General features: G+C 36.7%; 2 protein-coding genes and 1 long non-coding RNA gene across 3 annotated transcripts in view; all 3 read right to left on the bottom strand.

Moving 5' to 3' along the window:
• The window catches only part of LOC103512068 (tubulin alpha-1A chain-like), a 34,472-nt gene that overhangs the window by 6,949 nt on the left and 3,357 nt on the right, over positions 1-24,166 (bottom strand). The gene's annotated exons all lie outside the window — the stretch shown is intronic.
• Positions 669-23,537, bottom strand: LOC113468604. The gene is made up of 2 exons (XR_003392293.1): positions 23,374-23,537; positions 669-983 (listed from the first exon to the last, which is right to left on the bottom strand). It is a non-coding gene; the product is annotated as an uncharacterized LOC113468604 (long non-coding RNA).
• Positions 14,866-17,819, bottom strand: LOC113468602 (putative uncharacterized protein DDB_G0282133). Its single transcript, XM_026825653.1, has one exon. The coding sequence runs from the start codon at positions 17,756-17,758 to the stop codon at positions 14,951-14,953; it is 2,808 nt and encodes a 935-aa protein (XP_026681454.1). The 5' UTR covers positions 17,759-17,819; the 3' UTR covers positions 14,866-14,950.

Genomic DNA, 24,166 nt, shown 5'->3' with positions numbered 1-24,166 from the left:
CAGATTGGTATAGGTAGGTCGCTCGATGTCCAAATTCCGACGGCAAATATCATAGATGGCCTCATTGTCTACCATGAATGCACAGTCTGAATGTTCTAGAGTAGTATGAGTGGTTGTTTGGAATATCCAAGACCTTTGTTGGGGATGTAGGTATCTGTCAGATTTCGCAGGTAAACCAGAGTTCCATGGAAATAGTAACAGCGCATTCAGTTCGGGCGATGACCCGCTCACCGCAGACGAGAATTGAAAGTGAAATTTCCTCAGCCATCATTCTCTTTCAGAAGATGCCGACTAGAGATTGCGAAATAGGAATTAAAACTAATGGGTCAGTGAATTGTATTGGAAAAAGGTCCGCTAAGGCGCTAAGGGACCCCATAGAACCGATCCATCAAAAAATGTGAAGAGCCAATAATGTCCTCCAAGTGTTGAACATTTCTGTCGAATTTCATCAATATTGAACAAACCGTTCGATATCAAGCTATGGCGAAAGACAGACAAACTAAATGTTGAAATGGATCTCACTTTGTTCAAATTTTTTAATTAATAATTAGGGAAATAGCCTTGAGTGCCTTGATGAAAGGTTGGTTTCCAGGAACATGTGTAGTACCTATACAGGACAATGAACCTGATGAACCTAAGAAAGATAAATAGACATTCCACAGGTAAGACCCAATACCTCTGTTTCAATTATGACAAATCCAGGCGGTTCTCCACGCAACTCTGAAGATAAGCAGCGTTGTGTGTGGTATGTGTTTGGATTGGTGACCGTCTTGCATTTCAAAGTATACTTGGTACCTTTGTTTCAATTATGACAAATCCTACTAGCTTAAACTCAGTTGGTTTATCACGATAAATTCATTAATCTCAATAACCAAACATCGAAGTTAAGCACCGTAGGGTGTGGTGTGTGCCTCGATGAGTGACCGATCTCGTGGTGCACTCATCCTCGGGAGAACATTCGAACTTATTTAAATATCACGGACCTGTGCCGCCATAATTTTCCTTGGATCAAAATAACTGTTGTTACCTTATAAAGTAATTTAGGTGCTTAATGTTTAGCTGAACACTATAAATGACTTTCATCTAAAGTTTCACTATAATTCCTTAAGACTCAGTAATTTTTTGAAGCTCTATCTTTCGTTCAAGTACGTACTGCTCCATTGTGACTGGAGTATGATCTGAATAGATAGTGGGACTTGGGCTTTACACAGTTTTCACTATGATTCTATCTGATGAGAAATCATTTGAAATAGGACTTTATTGTTATAAGTTATAACTTCTAGAAATAAATGTTTAAAAATAAGTAACAGATAAAATATTGTAACTCCTTGAATGTCAGGGTTTTACCCCAAACCCATGCTTATTATTTTTTGTTTATTTTTCATTTTGTGTGTGTATACCTATACCTGTATATTAAGAATAAGTACTTATACTTATATATAATTTTATACACCCGGCATGTCAAACTCGCGATCTGCGGATCTGAAATTTTCGCCTGCGGCGCTGAAACTTTATCTACCTGCAAGGGGTCACCATTTAAAAAAAAAGGCCCCGCCATGCATTTTGAGTTTGACAGCTCCGGTTTATACGATAAAATTTATTTAATAAAATTGTATTACCTACCTAATTTGTAAATAAACAACTACCCGCTTTCCATTTTAATACACAAAGCATTTTAATTTTTTTTTTTCCACGACGAAATTTTTTTCTCGTAGAAGCCTCTTCACTCATAGAATCATACAATAAAGGAAACACAGTCATAGCCAATAATAAATAGTCAGTTTATTGTATTAATGTCAAGCATGTAATATAAAAGTATGAAATGAGAAAAAGTAAATTAAAATTGAGAAGAAATCATAAAACTTGTGCTAAATGTTAGGTTGAATAAAAATCTTTCTTTTCATTTAACAAACTTGAATATCTATATTTGTATTAATGTCAAGCATGTAATATAAAAGTATGAAATGAGAAAAAGTAAATTAAAATTGAGAAGAAATCATAAAACTTGTGCTAAACTAAATGTTAGGTTTAATAAATATCTTTATTTTCATTTAACAAACTTGAATATCTTACTTAATTAAGAAGGGAAAATAAAAACATGTAAACAATGTAACCAGTTCTTGGTACATAACTATTCTTGCTTTTTTAAAAAACATATTTTGAGTCTTTCAACTCATTTTTTGTATACACCTCTGTCAATGTGACTAAATAAACTAACAAAGGTTGAAAACCAAAATAAATAATTTACATGATTATGTGGAATAAATTAGATCCTCAGTGTTAAGGATTTTCTCTTTGGTTTTAAGCTTACTATTTCAAATCCAAATTGAACCTATTTAAATATCTACCTGTCTATTAAAAATGAATCTGCCTGAATGCGGCTACAGAGCTCTACGAAACATTATGTGAAAAGTACATCTAGAAATTTACATAGTGAGTAGATCTACATATATTATTGAAATTATGAACTGCTGCACTTTTGAGGTGCGGAGAGGTTTGAAATCCCACATGAACCTTGTAGTTGGGGTTGCTCCTCACAAACTAAATGCTTAACGAAAATAACGATGTTATATTAGGAACTGGTGGATTCCTGAATGCGGCTACAGAGCTCTACGAAACATTATGTGAGAAGTACATCTAGAATCTAGAAATTTACATAGTGAGTAGATCTACATATTATATTATTGAAATTATGAACTGCTGCACTTTTGAGGTGTGGAGAGATTTGAAATCCCAAATGAAGTTTGCATAAAACCTATCAACCTTGTAGTTGGGGTTGCTCCTCACAAACTAAATGCTTAACGAAAATAACTAAATTCTCAACAGTCTCTAATATACCTACTATGAAAATGGGATAGCTAGAAATTTCCTACCCCCGCGGGGGTTTCAGGGATGGGATATACGCCGCGCCAGAGCCACCCCGGTGTTTAGAACAGTTTGGTTTCCCCGGATGGTTGCCACAAAAAGGTTTATAGCTGGAAAACGGAGCCGCGAGTCCGAAAATTTTGGGAACCACTGATCCTATTCAAATGATTTTTCTTCTCAGGAAATCTAAAGTTCAGAACAAATCTAGACGAGATATCAATCTCGGTACTGTAGGTTCTCTTCTCTTGTGGTGTCTCTGCTAGTCAATGTTGGCAATCTTTTTGTTGTTGTCCGCTGCTTTTACTCTTTGACTAATCCTGCGGTTGATGTGGCAAACCACGAGGCTAGAATTTTGTATCAAGTGAGTTTTAAGATGTTGCTAGGTCGCGGGTTCGATTTCCGCCCGGGGTGAATTTTATCCTGAACGGATAAGGTTCGTTATAACGCCTGGCTTTCTCCTATCCTGTCTCGCTTTCATCAGGACGATAAGTAGTATTAGGTCCCAGGCGAGACGCAAGCTCAAGCTTACCTATGTATGTACGTACATAGGTGGTACCTATGTCTGTGTACAATGTACATGCTACGTGTATGTAGATTATAGGTACCTGTCCTTTAATTGGTCAACCGTGGGTCCAATGAAAACTATTTTCCTTACAAGTCCAAGATCTAAATGGACCAGGTGCTCACACTATACATATACAGGTAGTCGTGTTTTAATTGTGTGATTTTTCATTTAGATGTTCTCTCGTTGTTATTTTTCATTTAGTTTGGTGCAGTGCAGTTTTCTGCTTGAGCAGCGAAGAGAGAAGACGGATTTCCTTTCTCCATTTTCTTTGAATTTCTCTCATTTTCAATGATTGCTATTTCTAGGTTCCATCATTGGGTTTTCCTCAGATATAACTAACTACCTACCTATAACCTACCGAGTTCAAATAAATAAGATGGAATAGAAGTAAGTTCGTAACAAGATCTAATCTAGCCGGAGTGACAAAGGATTTGATGAATAATTAGTGGTCCTCTAACTTGACAGAGGGAACTGTAACTGCTATGGTCTTATCGTCCCGAAATTGAAGAGAGAAGGAAGACAGGATAGGAGAAAGCCAGCCGTTCCGAGAACGAACGTTATCCCATCAGGATAAAATCCGCCCCGGGCGGGAATCGAACCCGCGGCCTAGCGCTTACAAGGCAGACGCACTACCAACTAAGCTAACTAGGCTGGCTACCTTCTTTCTTTGCTTCTATCAAAGCTCTTCGAAAAAAAAGATGAGTGTTTCACCGCCGTTTTTATTTCGTAGCGATGAAACAACTGCTACATTGGACGCTTGTGGGCTGTGTCGTAGCATGCCCATCCCGTAGTATGCCTCTCATCAGATGGGCGAGAAGAGACACAATACTTCCCATTTAGGTGCTGGGTCAACACGAGAACACCAGAAAGTAACCCGTTGAAATATTTGCAATCGAAAAACGAGTACAAACTTTTGTCGATGGTGGGATTCGAACCCGGGACCTTCTGCATGGCAAGCAAGCACGTTACCACTGGACCAACCGTGCCCCCAAATCAGCTAAACATTACACTGGACTTTGATTTTAAATTGATTTGGACATGTTGCGCCTGTTTTCCTCCCTGTGCCTCCAGGTTTGGCGTTGGTATCGTTACCTCACTGTTGTTCGATTGATCCCAGCAGTCTAAACAAGGTTTCGTATTATTTAATGGGATATTGTTTTCTGTGCCTCCAGGTTCTGGCGTTGGTATCGTTACCTCAGACTTGTTTGATGATCCCAGAGTCTAAACGAGCGTCGTTTCGTATATTCAGTTGGTGTATTGTTATCTGGTGCACGCCAAGTCTGGCATCTTGTTGGGGTTGTAGAATCATCGATACCTCAGACTGTTTGATGTCCCAGATTGCCCCAACGATGTAGTAAGCAACGTGCACACAACAGTACTGACTGGTGCGGACGAAGTACGCTATCGTGTCAGTAAATATGTAATGCAGTTGCTTGATATCACAAATTTGCATCCGTAACTATCACTTGTAGACAATGGGCGCAGTTTTACGTGCTTCAACAGATAGGAAATTGATGACATACTGTGTGGACCTTTTTAATCTAAAACCTATTCTAATCACTTTACTTGTGCTCAGTTTAGTTATATCTACGAAATTAGACCCGTAAATATGTATCGTGTGAAACTTTTGTTTAAAAGCTTCTTTTTAGGTCAACTTGGCCACGGCAGGCTAGTCGTTGACACGACGCTATTGCGCTTATTAAACAAGCCAGCACATGCCAGACTCTATAAACTGAACACTCCTACCCAGACAACCTGTTATATTCAGGAAAGTCTACAATACATGAGTTGCTCTCACATGTAAGGAAGAGACTTATCACCCGATTTTCTTCGTTGACACAAATTAATTGGGCCTCACATGACCTCTACCTCTGTTTTCTTCATATTATGCTAGGCGCACATGTTGTTCTAACACTTTGACACGCTACCCTAACATACCTTTTATCTACTTAGAACAATTTTCAACTCCTATTTCATAGAATGTATTTTGTAAATTATGCTGATAGAGACCTAAATAATAGGTAAAAAAATACTCTACAGTGGAGTAAATTGACCTTTACAAATAGCCTTGACGTGAAACAAAAAATCGACGGTAAATTATTTTGATCCTTCGTTAAGACGCACCTACTGTGATTGGAGTGTGGACGGAGAGTGCGGAAATCTGTCCTAAAAGTTGGTGTCTCAATTTTACAATTTTTTCCCCCAAGCCCAAAAAAAATGATTTTTTTTTTTTTTTTTTTTTTTTTTTTTTTATTTTCTGGAAATAATGAAACATCAATTCCTTAAATAACTACTACCTGAATTAGACGAGGAAGCGCCGCAGGCAAAAATAAATAAATAAATAATAATAATAATAATAATAATAATAATAATAATAATAATAAAAACAACAATTTCGAAAGCCATGAAGTTGGCTACTTACCATTTTTATACAGTTGCCTTTGAAATCGGGGAGGGAGGAAAAATTGGACTAAAAGCGCGTTTTGTTTTCACTAAAACTGACGAGAAGAGAAAGAGTTCAGAACGCTGCTTGTGTGGCTTGGCACGTAGTAGCTGAAGAACTGAACATGACTATCAACACGGCACTCCTATTTATATCCTTCCAGATGTTGAGACGGTGTACACATTCCGTAGGGATGGGAACCAGAAGAAAGTTAAACAACATTAACGCGAAGTCAAACCTGATAATAATTTTACATTGAAAATGGCAGGCACATTTTTCTTGTCGAAAAAAAAAAAAAAAAAAACACGACGGAATTTGAGGGTGTACCCGGAACGGAAAGATTCTGCCAGGACGGAACCTGAACCCAGCACATCAGAGGCAATGGTCAGTGCCGCCCTTATGTTCCTATGAAAAGAATTCTATGGTCTAAAGCTGTGTTCGACGAGTTGAATCTACATATGTTGTCGAGGTAGTGTGGACGGTTTCAGTCAACATCGATAGAGTCGATCGACGGCCGTCGACCGTGTGTGGATACAGCTCAACTGCAGATACATAATACACCTGTATACTACACCTTTAATCCTTTATACTGTACATTTTACGTATACATTGGATTTTCTAAAAGATTTGGAGTTTGGAATATCCAAGACCTTTGTTGGGGATGTAGGTATCTGTTAGATTTCGCAGGTAAACCAGAGTTCCATGGAAATAGTAACAGCGCATGTGTAAATCGAAAAAAAAAAAAAAAAAAAAAACACGACGGAATTTGAGGGTGTACCCGGAACGGAAAGATTCTGCCAGGACGGAACCTGAACCCAGCACATCAGAGGCAATGGTCAGTGCCGCCCTTATGTTCCTATGAAAAGAATTCTATGGTCTAAAGCTGTGTTCGACGAGTTGAATCTACATATGTTGTCGAGGTAGTGTGGACGGTTTCAGTCAACATCGATAGAGTCGATCGACGGCCGTCGACCGTGTGTGGATACAGCTCAACTGCAGATATATAATACACCTGTATACTACACCTTTAATCCATAAAGGATTAACTGTACATATTACGTACCTATACATTGGATTTTCTAAAAGATTTGGAGTTTGGAATAGAGTTTAATCTATGTTGTCGAGGTAGTGTGGACGGTTTCAGTGAACATCGATAGAGTCGATCGACGAGTTTAATCTATGTTGTCGAGGTAGTGTGGACGGTTTCAGTGAACATCGATAGAGTCGATCGACGGCCGTCGACCGTGTGTGGACAACTGGACACAGCTCAACTGCAGATACATAATACACCTGTATACTACACCTTTAATCCTTTATACTGTACATATTACGTACCTATACATTGGATTTTCTAAAAGATTTGGAGTTTGGAATATCTAAGACCTTTGTTGGGGATGTACTGTTAGATTTCGCAGGCAAACCAGAGTTCCATGGAAATAGTAACAGCATGTGTAAAGATTTCGCCGAGTGTCCAACCCCATCCAGTCCAGCCTGAGTTCGTCTACTCTAGTTTCAGCAAAAGTTACGTTTATACCTATGCATCCCAGCCATTGGCTTCCAATATGTCAGTAGGTACTACAGTAGGATAATTATGTTCAAGAGGCTTCAAACTCTTGACGTTCGCTCGCCTTCCAGGCAAGCTTATTTTCTTTTGTATCGCCCATTTCAATTACTCCTAGCACGCCATTGCTCCACTTTATAAGTAAGTACCTACTTGCTATCATATCAAAAACTTTCACTGTTCCTTTTTAAATTGCATTTATTATGTAGATAGATAGATAGAGGTAGGTTTGGAATATCCAAGACCTTTGTTGGGGATGTAGGTATCTGTCAGATTTCGCAGGTAAACCAGAGTTCCATGGAAATAGTAACAGCGTATGTGTAAAGATTTCGCCGAGTGTCCAACCCCATCTAGTCCAGCCTGAGTTCGTCTACTCTAGTTTCAGCAAAAGTTACGTTTATACCTATGCATCCCAGCCATTGGCTTCCAATATGTCAGTAGGTACTACAGTAGGATAATTATGTTCAAGAGGCTTCAAACTCTTGACGTTCGCTCGCCTCCCAGACAAGCTTATTTTCTTTTGTATCGCCCATTTCAATTACACCTAGCACGCCATTGCTCCACTTTATAAGTACCTACTTGCTATCATATCAAAAACTTTCACTGTTCCTTTTAAATTGCATTTATTATGTAGATAGATAGATAGAGGTACAGTCCAGCCTGAGTTCGTCTACTCTAGTTTCAGCAAAAGTTACGTTTATACCTATGCATCCCAGCCATTGGCTTCCAATATGTCAGTAAGTACTACAGTAGGATAATTCTGTTCAAGAGGCTTTAAACTCTTGACGTTCGCTCGCCTCCCAGGCAAGCTTATTTTCTTTTGTATCGCCCATTTCAATTACACCTAGCACGCCATTGCTCCACTTTATAAGTAAGTACCTACTTGCTATCATATCAAAAACTTTCACTGTTCCTTTTAAATTGCATTTATTATGTAGATAGATAGATACTCCTACAAGAGTGAGCTCCACTTTATAAGTAAGTACCTACTTGCTATCATATCAAAAACTTTCACTGTTCCTTTTTAAATTGCATTTATTATGTAGATAGATTGATATATACTCCTACAAGAGTGAAGGCATTTCTATTATGTCCCTCTTTGCAATAACAGTTTAAAAAAGAAGATATTTCCGCCGCCCCCTTCCACAGAAATATTAAACTGAATAACACGAATATAATCTAGGTACCAAAATTACCTACTTACCTATCTTGTACCTATTGATATTGACAGGAGGAGAGTATTCTATGCCCGCAATTCTAGCAATTTATTCGAAAAATAAACAACATTTTAGTGATAGTTTGTTTTACAATGAAAATTTCTATTCGTAAATTTATCATTTACCATCAGTTACTAATTACATTTGAAGCTATTTACTTAATTGTACTTTATTCCTACCTACATGTAAAAACAAAACATTGATCAATGTTTTAAAACAATTTTAAAGCAAGTACTGAGAGTGTTTGGATCAATAAGTTACCTTCGGTTCATATTTATACAACCTTCTTCCTTTATTAACTCCCAAATCATATGGTTGATTATGATAAGCGGGTAGTTCCCCGTCACTTGTTCTGAATTCATATGGTTTGGGCTTCATTCTGCCGCTTGCTTTATTCTAGCAATTTATTCGAAAAATAAACAACATTTTAGTGATAGTTTGTTTTACAATGAAAATTTCTATTCGTAAATTTATCATTTACAATCAGTTACTAATTACATTTGAAGCTATTTACTTAATTGTACTTTGTTTCTACCTACATGTAAAAACAAAACTTTGATCAATGTTTTAAAACAATTTTAAAGGAAGTACTGAGAGTGTTTGGATCAATAAGTTACCTTTGGTTCATATTTATACAACCTTCTTCCTTTATTAACTCCCAAATCATATGGTTGATTATGATAAGCGGGTAGTTCCCCGTCACTTGTTCTGAATTCATATGGTTTGGGCTTCATTCTGCCGCTAGCTTCCAAAACACCCAATGGTTTAGCATTAAATGTTAAGGGTATGAAATCTCTTTCTTCAGCGTAAACATCTTCATAAACACCATCAATCAGTTTGGGACTTTTGCTAAAAGGATTCGCGGGTTTTCGAATGGGTATATTGGCGCTGTGTGAGTTTGGTCCATAATACTCATATTGGGGTCTCAATGTAAAACCGTTTTGTTCGGCATTGAATCTCATGTCAGCTCTATTGAATGGTTGATTATTGGAACCAGTGACAGTATTGAATACTTTGTTAGCATTAAGTTCATTAGCTCCTGGTATAACGATGAGAATATTATCTTTGTTGGATAAATTAGGAGGCAGAATGGAGGCACATGAACATTTGTTACTACTAAGTGGAGGGATAATGGTAAAGTCCGGGTTTCCAATTGTTGAAATGGCTATTAAACCATTTGGTTGCAAACGTAGTAAGTTCGGTCCGACTAAATCTGGAGATCCACCTAGTTGTACAACACCACCATGATCATCTACCACAATACTACCAGAGTCACCTCTATCTATTGTCCTCAATGGTGTAGTGAATTGTTGCACTCCTATTACATTTCTACCTTGCTGATTTACGAGAATATCTGCGATACTTGGATTTTGTGTAATTGCCAGAGGAATTATATTGCTAGATGGAACAAAATTTTGGGGAACAGAATTTCGGTTCATCAAAACGTTGGCGATGTCAATATTTCGTGTTGTTTGGAGCGGAGATACTCCTGTAACCAGTACTCCTGCATTGTTAATATTTTGAGAATTTCGGTTCAACATAACATTGACATTATCAATATTTTGGGTGGCTGTTTGGACGGGGATTAAATTTGTCGACTGTTGAGATACCAACAAATCTGCAGTGTTCATATTCTGAGGAACTGAATTTTGGTTGATTAAAACGTTTGCATTATTATTTTTGGTTAACCAAAACATTGGCATTATTAACATTTTGAGTTGTTGTTTGGATTGGTGTTAAATTAGTTGATTGTTGAGAAATTGGGCCTGCAGTGTTAATATTTTGAGAATTTTGGCTAACCAAAACATTGGCATTATTAACATTTTGAGTTGTTGTTTGGATTGGTGTTAAATTAGTTGATTGTTGAGAAATTGGGCCTGCAGTGTTAATATTTTGAGAATTTTGGCCAACCAAAACATTGGCATTATTAACATTTTGAGTTGTTGTTTGGATTGGTGTCAAATTAGTTTGTTGAGGTACTGACCCTGCAGTGTTAATATTTTGAGAATTCTGGGTAACCAAAACATTGGCACTATTAACATTTTGAGTTGTTGTTTGGATTGGTGTTAAATTAGTTGATTGTTGAGGTACTGGCCCTGCAGTGTTAATATTTTGAGAATTCTGGGTAACCAAAACATTGGTATTATTAACATTTTGATTTGTTGTTTGGAATGGTGTTAAATTAGTTGATTGTTGAGGTATTGAGCCTGCAGTGTTAATATTTTGAGAATTCTGGTTAACCAAAACATTAGCATTATTAACATTTTGAGTGGTTTGGATTGGTGCTAAATTATTTGTTTGTTGAGGTACTGGCCCTGCAGTGTTAATATTTTGAGAATTCTGGGTAACCAAAACATTGGCATTATTAACATTTTGAGTTGTTTGGATTGGTGTTAAATTAGTTGATTGTTGAGAAATTGGGCCTGCAGTGTTAATATTTTGAGAATTTTGGCTAACCAAAACATTGGCATTATTAACATTTTGAGTTGTTGTTTGGATTGGTGTTAAATTATTTATTTGTTGAGGTACCGGCCCTGCAGTGTTAATATTTTGAGAATTTTGGCTATCCAGAATGTTTGCATTATTAACATTTTGAGTTGTTGTTTGGATTGGTGTTAAATTAGTTTGTTGAGGTACCGGACCTGCCGTGTTAATATTTTGAGAAATTTGGCTAACCAAAACATTGGTTCAACTAATTTAACACCAATCCAAACAACAACTCAAAATGTTAATAATGCCAATGTTTTGGTTAGCCAAAATTCTCAAAATATTAACAGTGCAGGAGTGCTTGTTACTCAACAAGCGACAGATTTAACACCAGTTCAACCAGCAACCCAAAATGTTAATAATGCAAACATTGCTCTTGCACAAAGTTTCGCTGTTGGAAGTTCTTTGCAATCGATCCTAACGGAATCCCAAAGTAGTAATAATGCCAATGTCTTGGTGAATCAAAATTCTGTCCCTCAAAATACCAACAATGCTGGTGTGCTACTTTCCCAACAGTCTACAACTCCGCTCCAAGTAGCAACTCAAAATGTTAATAATGCCAATGTTTTGGTTAGTCAAAATTCTCAAACTGTTAACAGTGGAGGGCTGGTTACCCAACAGTCAACTAATTTAACCCCGTTCCAAACATCATCTCAAAATGTGAACAATGCAAACATTGCTATTTCCCAAAATTCTGCTGTTGGAAGTTCTTTCCAAACAATCCAAACAGCAACCAAAAATAATAATGCAAACGTTTTAATCAACCAAAATTCAGTTCCTCAGAATATGAACACTGCAGATTTGTTGGTATCTCAACAGTCGACAAATTTAATCCCCGTCCAAACAGCCACCCAAAATATTGATAATGTCAATGTTATGTTGAACCGAAATTCTCAAAATATCAACAATGCAGGAGTACTGGTTACAGGAGTATCTCCGCTCCAAACAACACGAAATATTGACATCGCCAACAAATACCCAGGAGTACGATATACATATTAGGAACTAACGTGGTCGTGGGAACATCATTGGAACTGGCAGGACCCAGAGTGCCAGGACCAGACAGCTATGTAGGTACCGTAGAACCAGAGGTACAATAGATTGTGATATTATAACGGGAAAACCATTGGGATTCCACTCATACTCGATTGGTCACGCTTAGGAAGATGCGATGGGTACTCCGGTCATTCTACTGTTGGAGTGATCAACTAGGCAGCCTCAGTCTAGAAGACTGGAACTAGAGATAAAACTGATTATAGATCACGTACCTATAATATGTAATATGTATATGAACAGTCGACAAATTTAATCCCCGTCCAAACAGCCACCCAAAATATTGATAATGTCAATGTTATGTTGAACCGAAATTCTCAAAATATTAACAATGCAGGAGTACTGGTTACAGGAGTATCTCCGCTCCAAACAACACGAAATATTGACATCGCCAACGTTAATCAAACAATTTAATCTCTAGATCGAAATTAGATGGATAGATAAGACTGTATTTCTAAGATCAAGTCATAATATGTAGGTAGTAGGTACTTAGGGTTAGGGGAATGATCAAAATCGTCTGTATTTATTTATTCGACAAAGCCAAAAATAATAGGTAGGTACCTACCATCCTACATCTTCAGAGGAATAAAACCCACCCACGGATTTTTGGAATCACTTAATAGAAATTAAAATTTAATTAAGGAAGAAACTCTAATAATTGAATTTAATTTAATGGGTTTTAAATTGAATTTAGGGAACATCATCGCTGGCACCATCTGTTGCTATTGTTTTAACTGTTTTTTTAATTTTGCCTAGCCCGTTGATATATGAATCATGAGGTAGGTTAATATCTTCTTATTCCTAGGTATCTACTACTTATAGGAACCTCGTATTTTTTGCTGTAGGTAGGTATAGGTACTTGGGTGCATCAGATGCACTCGCATCTGTGTTTATGCTGTTGCATGCCTACGCTATGCCTTTAGCTTGGCGAATTTTTTGCATGCCACCATGTGGTTGACATATTTCATATCCAAAAGAAATCCACAAGTAAATTTTAATCCCAATCGAGCGGGATACCTATCTAAACAAAATACATAAAAGTTTCCCGTTTGGATTGTTTGCAAAGAACTTCCAACAACAGGAATTTGTGCAACAGCAATATTTGCATTATTAGTAGCGGTGTTAATGGATTGAGGAGAAATCTCAACAATACTTATCCCTTCTGAATTTCGCGCAAAAGCTACATTTTGAGCTGCGTTTTGGTTTCTGCTACAAGATGAACCTACTACGGAATTTCCTAGCACTAAAACATCTCTGAAATCATTATTTTCATCCGCTCTGCTTAGAGTTTGAACATCACCAATATTTCTCAAAAGTTGGGAGAGTAGTATTGATGAATTAATATTATTTGTACCAGGTCTGCTGGATCCTGATTGGTTCAAAATAATGACATTTCTATTGGCACTATGTGTGCATCCTGACTGAGGGTTTTTGGTTCCAATTTTATAGCAGGAGCATACTGTTCCTCTGTTTTCATTTTGACGGGGAGGTATTTCTAAAATATCCCCATCATATTCTTCATTATCATCAATAAGTTCATATTCTAATGAATCATAGTTGATGTTTAATAGTTTAGGATGTTTCTTTGGAACTAGATCTTTGCCTCTATTTTTCCCTTTCGAAAATGAAAATTTCTCACGATTTCTCTGATCAATGTTTATATCATTTTTACTACCTCTTGCAAGATGTAATAGTTTAGACTTTGATGATTGATCATCAGCAAATAATTCGTTAGATTGGATGTGGAACTCGTCATCGTTAGATTGGATGTGGAACTCGTCATCGTCTAATTCAAAAGAGTTAAAAGATCCTTCCACATAGTCCTCTGTATTGAGAGTTCGTCCAGTGTTTGGTCTATAGTGGTTAATTTCATCATCAGACTTGTTAAGTTTCATTTCAAGATCTTTGTCTGTTTCAAGTAAGAAATATTCACCATAAGGTTTCATTGATCGCGGAAATATTTTACTTTTAGTTGGTGTATTTCCTTCCAGGGCATGAGAGTTGTTTTCCTTTTTAAAGGAAGGAAAAATGAAGGCAATGTCATATTTTCTATTTGAATATTCTGAAATAGTCTCCTTATAAGTATCTTTTACCGCCTTTGAAATGTCTGTTGACATAGTTGGATTTCCGTTGGTTTGTTGGATTACTTCTGGATGATTTTGAAGTTTTGATGGTAAAACGATAGGCCCGTTAAATTCTCCATAGTTTTTATCAAAGTGTTCCACCGTTGATGGATTTTGGATTCCGTCGGTAGTTGTTTCCTTTTCTAAAGCTTTTGACATTTCATTTTCCACAGACTTAACGCGTGCACTTTCTGAAGTTTCAATGGAGTCACCTATAAACATAGTTTCATATAGTTGTATCAGTGTTTAGGAATATTGATCATTCAACACATTTGCTCTGATAAAGTCACAGAAAATGAAATATCAAAAGTCCAATGAATTATCTACTTTTCATTCTTTTGCTAATATTTGTAGATTAGTCTAAAAAGGCACTTTAACACAATTATTGATCCAATGAATTATCTACTTTTCATTCTTTTGCTAATATTTGTAGATTAGTCTAAAAAGGCACTTTAACACAATTATTGATTTTTTTTTTCAATTACATTCTTAGAATTCACATATTTATTGAATAAATTAGATAGCTCAGACATAATATAGGTACATAAAATTAAAATAAAAAGGAAAGACAATTAAAACCGAGATAAATTAATTTCTCTAGAAAAAAAAGTAGGTCTAAATTTGTCGAAAGGCATATTAACAAGTGGACTTGGGCTCATATTTATAAGTCCTGTAAGACTGACCACACTGACTACAATTGCACGAGGAAGAGTGACTCCTATAAGGGCTGTACTGATTACGAGTATTACTACTACTGTAGATCTGACTGTTACCGGAGTAGCAAGAAGATTCTGAACTTTTCCTGTAAGGGTATGGTTTTACGTGATCAAAACTTTGGTGTTTACTTTTACATCCACAGTGACTAGAATATGAAATACCATGAGAACTACTTGTATATGATTCCGATGACGGCATATATTTATAAGTACGTCCTTCAGATGATGCTCCACTAGATTTGTATTTGTATGAGTGTGTTTGTGTATTTCTGTGAGTTTTATCTTCAGACTTCCCTGAAGTCAGCATGTAGTAAGGTTTAGAACTTTGTTTTGAACTGGAGCTTTTACATTCATGGGATGATTCAGATAAAGTCTTGATAATTTCTTTCTTCTTTTGCTCATCAGAGGCTGGGATGATTACAACAACTTTATCTTTTAAATCACGAATATCCATGTTGTCATCCTTGGTGTTATGTGTATCTTTGGAGTCAGAGGTAGCTTTCTCTGAATTTTCATTTTCACTTTTGTCTTTTATTTCACTCGCTTGTGAGGTTGTAGCTCCATGAATTTTTTTGTCATTGGTTGATGTTTCATGTGTGTTATCATCATACTGCCTGTCTCTATCATACCCATTGGTTGATTTTCTTTCATGTGTAATTTTAGTTGATTCATCCTCAGTAGTTTTAGTAGATTTTTCATGATATTCTTTGTCTGTTTTGCCTTGGCCCATACTCGAGTTTTCAGTTGTAGAATATTTATCACCATTCTTTTTAGAAGTCAGTTTACTTGATTCATCATGCACTCCAGAATTATTATTTGTATTGCTTTTATTTTCACTATCATTGGGATGTTTATCCGAGGTTGACACAAGTTGTTGACTAGAGGAGCTGGAATGTTCTTCTTTGTTCTCTTTGCTTTTCTTGGATTTTGATTCACTAAATGTTTCATAACTGCTTTCACCGCTTTGGTCTCGTTTCGGAATAGTTTCGGGATATTGAGTTTTCCTGTTATTTTCACTACTATTATGCTTTTGAATCTCGCTTTTTTTATCATCAATTTTACGATGTTCATTTTGGTTAGGTTTGTCGTTTTTGTTGAAATTTTCATCTGCATCAATTTCTTCATCAATATTTTTGATCTGTTTACTAGAATACTTTGATGGGTTTTCTTCAGTTTTGGTTTTCGTTCCCTTATTTTTATCGTGTTTTTCGTAATCTTCATATCCAGACTCGTCATTATTATCATGTCTTTGTAAATTTTCATGCATTTTATTTGATTTATTATTATGGTGTTCAGTTGACTGTGAACCATGCTGTCTATCTGATTTATCAACATTTTGTTCATGATAATCTTTTTCATTCAGATCTTTTGATTTACTGTCATTTTTTCCATTGGTCTGTTTTTCACTTTGCCCATTTGTTTCTTTTTCATGATGACTATGTGACTTTTCATCATTTTGTTTTTTGATATAACTTCCTTGTGATTCGGTATCGTGCTGTCCAGAGTTATCAAGATTTTGTCTATGATCATTGTTTTTAGTCTGCCCATTTGAATCTTTGTTATGCTGTTCATTAGTTTCTTTTTCACTTTGATTATTTGCCCATTTTGAATGATGTTCATGTAATTTTTCGCCATGATGTGTATGGGACTCAGTATTATGCTGTTTAGTTGATTTATCGACATTTTGCCTATAGTAATTACTTTTATTTTGTATATTTGATTCTTTCTCATGCTGTTCATCAGTCTCTTTTTTACTTTGATTATTTGCATCATGTCCATATGGTTTGTTATCATTTTCTCTTTGTAATTTTTCGTTGTGATGTCCATGGGATTCAGTATTATGCTGTTTAGTTGATTTATCGACATTTTGTCTCTCGTAATCACTTTCATTTTGTACATTCGATTCTTTGTCATAATGTTGATGTAAATTTTCATTATTATCTCTTGGGTTATGACTGTTATTACTTTTTTGTTGAGATGATTCTTTACTATACTGTCCAGTTCTTTCTTTTTCATTTTGCTGATTCGCTAGCTTATCATGCTCTTCATGAGAATTATTTCTTGTTGATTCAAGATCACTTTCCTTGTAAGAACCATTTTCTTTAGGTTCATTGCCACGATTCTCTTTATTGGATTTTGCATCATTTGCTTTATTAGAATTTTCATCATACTGTTTATTATGTGTCCCCGTTGCTTCATCAGACAATGATGTCTTTTCATATCTTGTAGATTTAGATGATTCTTGGTTAGTATTTTTACGTTTTTTGGAACTTGATGAGGAATACGAACTAGATTCAGAACCACTTTCGCCGTCATTATTTTTATTGTCATTGTTATTTTTAGAGTCGCTTCTTTCGTCAGCAGAATTTGTATGGGTATTGGTATCTCCATGGCGGTGTCCATTTGAATCATCACTCGGTTTACCACTTGACGTTGATTCACTTTTATAAATTGATGAATGTGCGTTTTCTCTGGAAGTATTACTCTTTTTAGAACTTGACGAGCTGAAAGATTCAGTTACACTACCTTTGTCTTCATTATTTTTATTCTCATTATCATACTTGTGTTCTTCATCATTAGGATTTTTAGGCTCATCTTTATTCTCCAGAAGTTTATCTTCACTATTCTGAGTATTATGCTCATGTGTTTTGTCCTTGGATTTATCCTCATGTTTTATAGCTTTATTCTTGTCATCCTTGGATTTACCGTTGCTAGATTCGTTATGCATATTGCCCTTACTATCGTCCTTTCCATTTAAATTATCACTTTGTTCCACAATTTTATGACTTGAAGAATGTGAGTTTTCTTTGGACGTTTTATTCTTTATAGAACTGGATGGAACTTGATGAGGAATACGAACTAGATTCAGAACCACTTTCGCCGTCATTATTTTTATTGTCATTGTTATTTTTAGAGTCGCTTCTTTCGTCAGCAGAATTTGTATGGGTATTGGTATCTCCATGGCGGTGTCCATTTGAATCATCACTCGGTTTACCACTTGACGTTGATTCACTTTTATAAATTGATGAATGTGCGTTTTCTCTGGAAGTATTACTCTTTTTAGAACTTGACGAGCTGAAAGATTCAGTTACACTACCTTTGTCTTCATTATTTTTATTCTCATTATCATACTTGTGTTCTTCATCATTAGGATTTTTAGGCTCATCTTTATTCTCCAGAAGTTTATCTTCACTATTCTGAGTATTATGCTCATGTGTTTTGTCCTTGGATTTATCCTCATGTTTTATAGCTTTATTCTTGTCATCCTTGGATTTACCGTTGCTAGATTCGTTATGCATATTGCCCTTACTATCGTCCTTTCCATTTAAATTATCACTTTGTTCCACAATTTTATGACTTGAAGAATGTGAGTTTTCTTTGGACGTTTTATTCTTTATAGAACTGGATGAGCTAAAATATTCACTGGTATTTGCATGTTCATCATTCTTATGTTCAGGTTTATCCTTATTGTCCTCAGGTTTATCCTTGTTCTGTTCAGGTTTATTTTCGGGTTTATCTTTATTGTCGTCAGGTTTAACTTCGGGTTTATCCTTGTTCTGTTCAGGTTTATCCTTATTGTCGTCAAGTTTATTTTCAGGTTTACCCTTATTGTCGTCAGGTTTATTTTGGGGTTTATATTTACTGTCGTCAGGTTTATCTTCGTGTTTATCCTTGTTCTGTTCAGGTTTATCCTTATTGTCGTCAAGTTTATTTTCAGGTTTACCCTTATTGTCGTCAGGTTTATTTTGGGGTTTATATTTACTGTCGTCAGGTTTATCTTCGTGTTTATCCTTGTTCTGTTCAGGTTTATCCTTATTGTCGTCAGATTTATTTTCGGGTTTATCCTTGTTCTGTTCAGGTTTATCCTTATTGTCGTCAGATTTATTTTCGGGTTTATCCTTGTTCTGTTCAGAGTTATCCTTATTGTCGTTAGGTTTATTTTCGGGTTTATCCTTGTTCTGTTCAGAGTTATCCTTATTGTCGTTAGGTTTATTTTCGGGTTTATCCTTGTTCTGTTCAGAGTTATCCTTATTGTCGTTAGGTTTATTTTCGGGTTTATCCTTGTTCTGTTCAGAGTTATCCTTATTGTCGTTAGGTTTATTTTCGGGTTTATCCTTGTTCTGTTCAGAGTTATCCTTATTGTCGTTAGGTTTATTTTCGGGTTTATCCTTGTTCTGTTCAGAGTTATCCTTATTGTCGTTAGGTTTATTTTCGGGTTTATCCTTGTTCTGTTCAGAGTTATCCTTATTGTCGTTAGGTTTATTTTCGGGTTTATCCTTGTTCTGTTCAGAGTTATCCTTATTGTCGTTAGGTTTATTTTCGGGTTTATCCTTGTTCTGTTCAGGTTTATCCTTATTGTCGTCAAGTGGGTTTATCTTTACTGTCGTCAGGTTTATCTTCGTGTTTATCCTTGTTTTGTTCAGGTTTATAGTTACTGTCGTCAGGTTTATTTTGGGGTTTATCTTTACTGTCGTCAGGTTTATCTTCGTGTTTATCCTTGTTTTGTTCAGGTTTATAGTTACTGTCGTCAGGTTTATTTTGGGGTTTATCTTTACTGTCGTCAGGTTTATCTTCGTGTTTATCCTTGTTTTGTTCAGGTTTATAGTTACTGTCGTCAGGTTTATTTTGGGGTTTATCTTTACTGTCGTCAGGTTTATCTTCGTGTTTATCCTTGTTTTGTTCAGGTTTATAGTTACTGTCGTCAGGTTTATTTTGGGGTTTATCTTTACTGTCGTCAGGTTTATCTTCGTGTTTATCCTTGTTCTGTTCAGGTTTATCCTTGTTGTCGTCAGGTTTATTTTGGGGTTTATCTTTACTGTCGTCAGGTTTATCTTCGTGTTTATCCTTGTTCTGTTCAGGTTTATCCTTATTGTCGTCAGGTTTATTTTGAGGTTTATCTTTGCTGTCGTCAGGTTTATCTTCGTGTTTATCCTTGTTCTGTTCAGGTTTATCCTTATTGTCGTCAGGTTTATATTCGGGTTTATCCTTGTTTTGTTCAGGTTTATCCTTATTGTCATCAGATTTATCTTCGGGTTTATCCTTGTTCTGTTCAGGTTTATCCTTATTGTCGTCAGGTTTATATTCGGATTTATCCTTGTTTTGTTCAGGTTTATCCTTGTTCTGTTCAGGTTTATCCTTGTTGTCGTCAGGTTTATATTCGGGTTTATCCTTGTTTTGTTCAGGTTTATCCTTGTTCTGTTCAGGTTTATCCTTGTTGTCGTCAGGTTTATTTTGGGGTTTATCTTTATTGTCGTCAGGTTTATCTTCGTCTTTATCCTTGTTCTGTTCAGGTTTATCCTTGTTGTCGTCAGGTTTATCTTCGGGTTTATCCTTGTTCTGTTCAGGTTTATCCTTATAGTCGTCAGGTTTATCCTTATTGTCGTCAGGTTTATTTTGAGGTTTATCTTTACTGTCGTCAGGTTTATCTTCGTGTTTATCCTTGTTCTGTTCAGGTTCATTCTTATTGTCGTCAGGTTTATTTTCGGATTTATCTTTATTGTCGTCAGGTTTATCTTCGTGTTTAATCGTGTTCTGTTTAGGTTTATCCTTGTTGTCGTCAGGTTTATCTTCGGGTTTATCCTTCATGTTTATCTTCGTGTTTATCCTTGTTCTGTTCAGGTTTATCCTTATTGTCATCAGGTTTATCTTTATTGTGGTCATTTTTATCTTCGTGTTTATCCTTGTTCTGTTCAGGTTTATCCTTATTGTCATCAGGTTTATCTTTATTGTGGTCATGTTTATCTTCGTGTTTATCCTTGTTCTGTTCAGGTTTATCCTTATTGTCATCAGATTTATCTTTATTGTGGTCATGTTTATCTTCGGGACAGGACGGACCCATGCAGCATCAACCGGCCTCAGCCACAAGTCTATCGGCCATAATGATGTTGGATTTGCGGGGCAGTTAAAGACTGCTCAAAGTAATTTCGTTTGGAAAGGAAGGGCGTTCATGTTAAGCTACGCCCAGCAATGCTGTATAAGACGTGATAACTGAACCGTCCACAACTCCACACTGCCTTGACAACATGGACTCACCTCGTCCATCGACGGCCGTTCGACTATGTTTGGACACCTTTAGGTTTAGGTGCCCACGTACAAAAGGGGTTTTTTTTCTTCGTCTTATGAAGGCTTTCCATTACTATCAAGTAGGTAGGTACCTATATTTAGACTGGGCAAGTGAGCACTAATTGTTTTATATTTCACGTCATCATACTGTCAGTTCGTATTAGGTCAGACCTCTCTATTCTGTTTAGTATTAGGTTCACTCTCTGTCGTGTTCAATGTAGGCCATGGTAGAAAATGAATCATGAGTTTTCCTTTATAGCTCTGGATGAAACAGCTGACGATAGGTACCTGTCCTGACCTCATCTGAAACATAGAACCCATCTCGTCTTCACTCAACCGACCAGGATCTACTTGCTAGTGCTGCTTTAGAAATAGTGAGAACTTAATACATCAGATTCATGACTTATTACTTACTGGATTAGGACAAGTCAGCTCCCATAGTGTAGCGGTCGTTGCACTCGGTTTGCACGCGGGAGACCCAGGTTCGATCTCCGACGAGGGCGATACTTACTGGGTGTTTGTGATGGTATCTGTATTTTTGTTTGAACTAGACTGAATTGGAGGGAAAGAAATACACATCTATCGTATCAACTTTTTTTTTGAGCTACTTACTGGGTGTTTGTGATGGTATCTGTATTTTTGTTTGAACTAGACTGAATTGGAGGGAAAGAAATACACATCTATCGTATCAACATTTTTTTTTTTTTAAGACACCCGACGTATCGCTGCCCCGACGACGCGCGACGGTGAAAAATGAGAAAACGATATTGCCATGACTTCATATTTGTCCCCCTAAAACGGCAACCTAATAGGCGCAACTGAGAAAAGGTCTTTAACTGAAATTGTAACCATTAAACACTGATGTTCAGAGAAAAAAAAGTTCCTTTATAATGACTCATGCTAGTGTCATTAGAAATTAGAAACCTTATTCCTTATTGAGCGAAACTAAAACGATCTTTATTAGGACAAGTCAGCTCCCATAGTGTAGCGGTCGTTGCACTCGGTTTGCACGCGGGAGACCCAGGTTCGATCTCCGACGAGGGCGAATAGGTATTTTAGGTATTTTATTAGGACAAGTCAGCTCCCATAGTGTAGCGGTCGTTGCACTCGGTTTGCACGCGGGAGACCCAGGTTCGATCTCCGACGAGGGCAAATAGGTATTTTAGGACACAAGATTCGCTAGGTCACAGGAGCAACCATCGTGCATCGTGAGGACTTTTTACGCTTTGTCATGGAATAATTTGTGCCGAAAAAAACCAGGGCTGATGTATTCTGAGCATCTCACGTGCTGCTGTCTCTTTCGGGGTGCACTCAGCCTCTTGAAGATAACTTATAGGAGTTGGTTTAATTTCGAGCGAAAAAGGTAAGGTGGTACAAAAGCCTATGAGTGATATGACTTATGACACACGTTAGGTTGATAAATGAAAAGACTGAAAGGGATTTTACCTTCATGAAAATATGTGCATATTGCAAATAAGAAGGAGGAGGAGTAGGAGATGATGAAGATGAATAATCCATCTTGTTCCTCTATCTGCAATGTTTACTCATTAAAAACATTGCAATTTTCTTGTAAAATAATTACCTAATACTACCTAGGTCAAAGGTCACTGACCTCACTTCATCCTAGCTATCAACTCCATCAGCGATTTTTTACATAAAGCTAAATCAAAATTTTGAAGGTGTACCTTTAAAATCAAGCCCCCCCAAAAATTTAGGCAAGAACCGCCTATGGAAAGAAGATTTTGAAATCTTCCAAGTGCAAGGCAAGTTAGGCAAGTGAACACTCTATGCCATGGAGACTGACAAAGTTAAGCAATAACTATAGTTATTATTTATCCGTTAAAACAATTTTGACCAAAAGTGAAACCCGTACAGCCATGCACTCGTTTTGGGTTGCGTTTGTGAGGTTTATGAGTACACTGCAAGTTTCCAACACGCTAGCAACATTACTAACAGACAAGACGAAAGCACTGTAGGGAGCTATCAGTAGGTAACATGACACTATAAGTAGGTATACCTATGTAGATACACCAAGTAGGAAATGTAACTATAGCTACGCTGTGCACCTGTCTTGATGGTGTGGCGGTCAAGATGCTCGCCTGGCAGGAGGACGTGGGTTCAATGTCGGCCGAGGTACGGAATTTTGTCCTCAATATTGTTTGAGAATTTGACCGCAGTAAGACCATACTCTTCTCTGAGGAGCTCAAGTCATACATGAGCAGATTTGACCCCAGAATAGAGAATAAGAGTGTTATCTAAGCTTATTTAAATATCACGGACCTGTGCCGCCATAATTTTCCTTGGATCAAAATAACTGTTGTTACCTTATAAAGTAATTTAGGTGCTTAATGTTTAGCTGAACACTATAAATGACTTTCATCTAAAGTTTCACTATAATTCCTTAAGACTCAGTAATTTTTTGAAGCTCTATCTTTTGTTCAAGTAAGTACATGTTTAGCTGAACACTATAAATGACTTTCATCTAAAGTTTCACTATAATTCCTTAAGACTCAGTAATTTTTTGAAGCTCTATCTTTCATTCAAGTACGTACTGTCAATTGTGACTGGAGCCAAATGAATGAAACACTAGGAAGCCCTGGAGACCTGTACATTGGTCTGATAGTTTGCGTATCCTAGGGAGAGAGAATAAGGAATAATATGTTTGTTTGAACCTAAAACTGGGGAAATGCGTTTCACTAGTGTGCATTGCGCCTGAAGCTGTGTACACATATAGTCGACGCCGCGCCGTCGATCAACCATCAGTCGACGTTGACTGAAAGCGTACACTGCGTCGACAACATAAATGTAACTCGTCGATCGACGGCGTCGACTATGTGTGGACACAGCTAATAGTAATAAATATGGTGTAAGGTGGCTTGCGCAAGAGACTTTCCTGTTACTTTCTGTATGTAAACAACTAAACACTCTGCAAGTCTCCTTGTGTTTGCTCCATGTAAGCTTGGGAAGTTGTACTATTAGACTATTACTGTGGCCTTAAGTCTCAAATGATTGAGGATACAATTCCAAGCCTTGCTGGGGATTTGAACCCATGACAATCTAATTTTACCGGACA

Source organism: Diaphorina citri, unplaced genomic scaffold, assembly GCF_000475195.1.
Source record: "Diaphorina citri unplaced genomic scaffold, Diaci psyllid genome assembly version 1.1 scaffold786, whole genome shotgun sequence".
Lineage (NCBI taxonomy): Eukaryota > Metazoa > Arthropoda > Insecta > Hemiptera > Psyllidae > Diaphorina > Diaphorina citri.
Note: the sequence above shows the minus strand (reverse complement) of the source record. Positions and strands in the feature narration are given on the sequence as shown.

Excerpts from the sequence above, each read along its gene's own strand:
- LOC113468602 (XM_026825653.1), bottom strand. The coding sequence starts at position 17,758 with ATGCATAACGAATCTAGCAACGGTAAATCCAAGGATGACAAGAATAAA.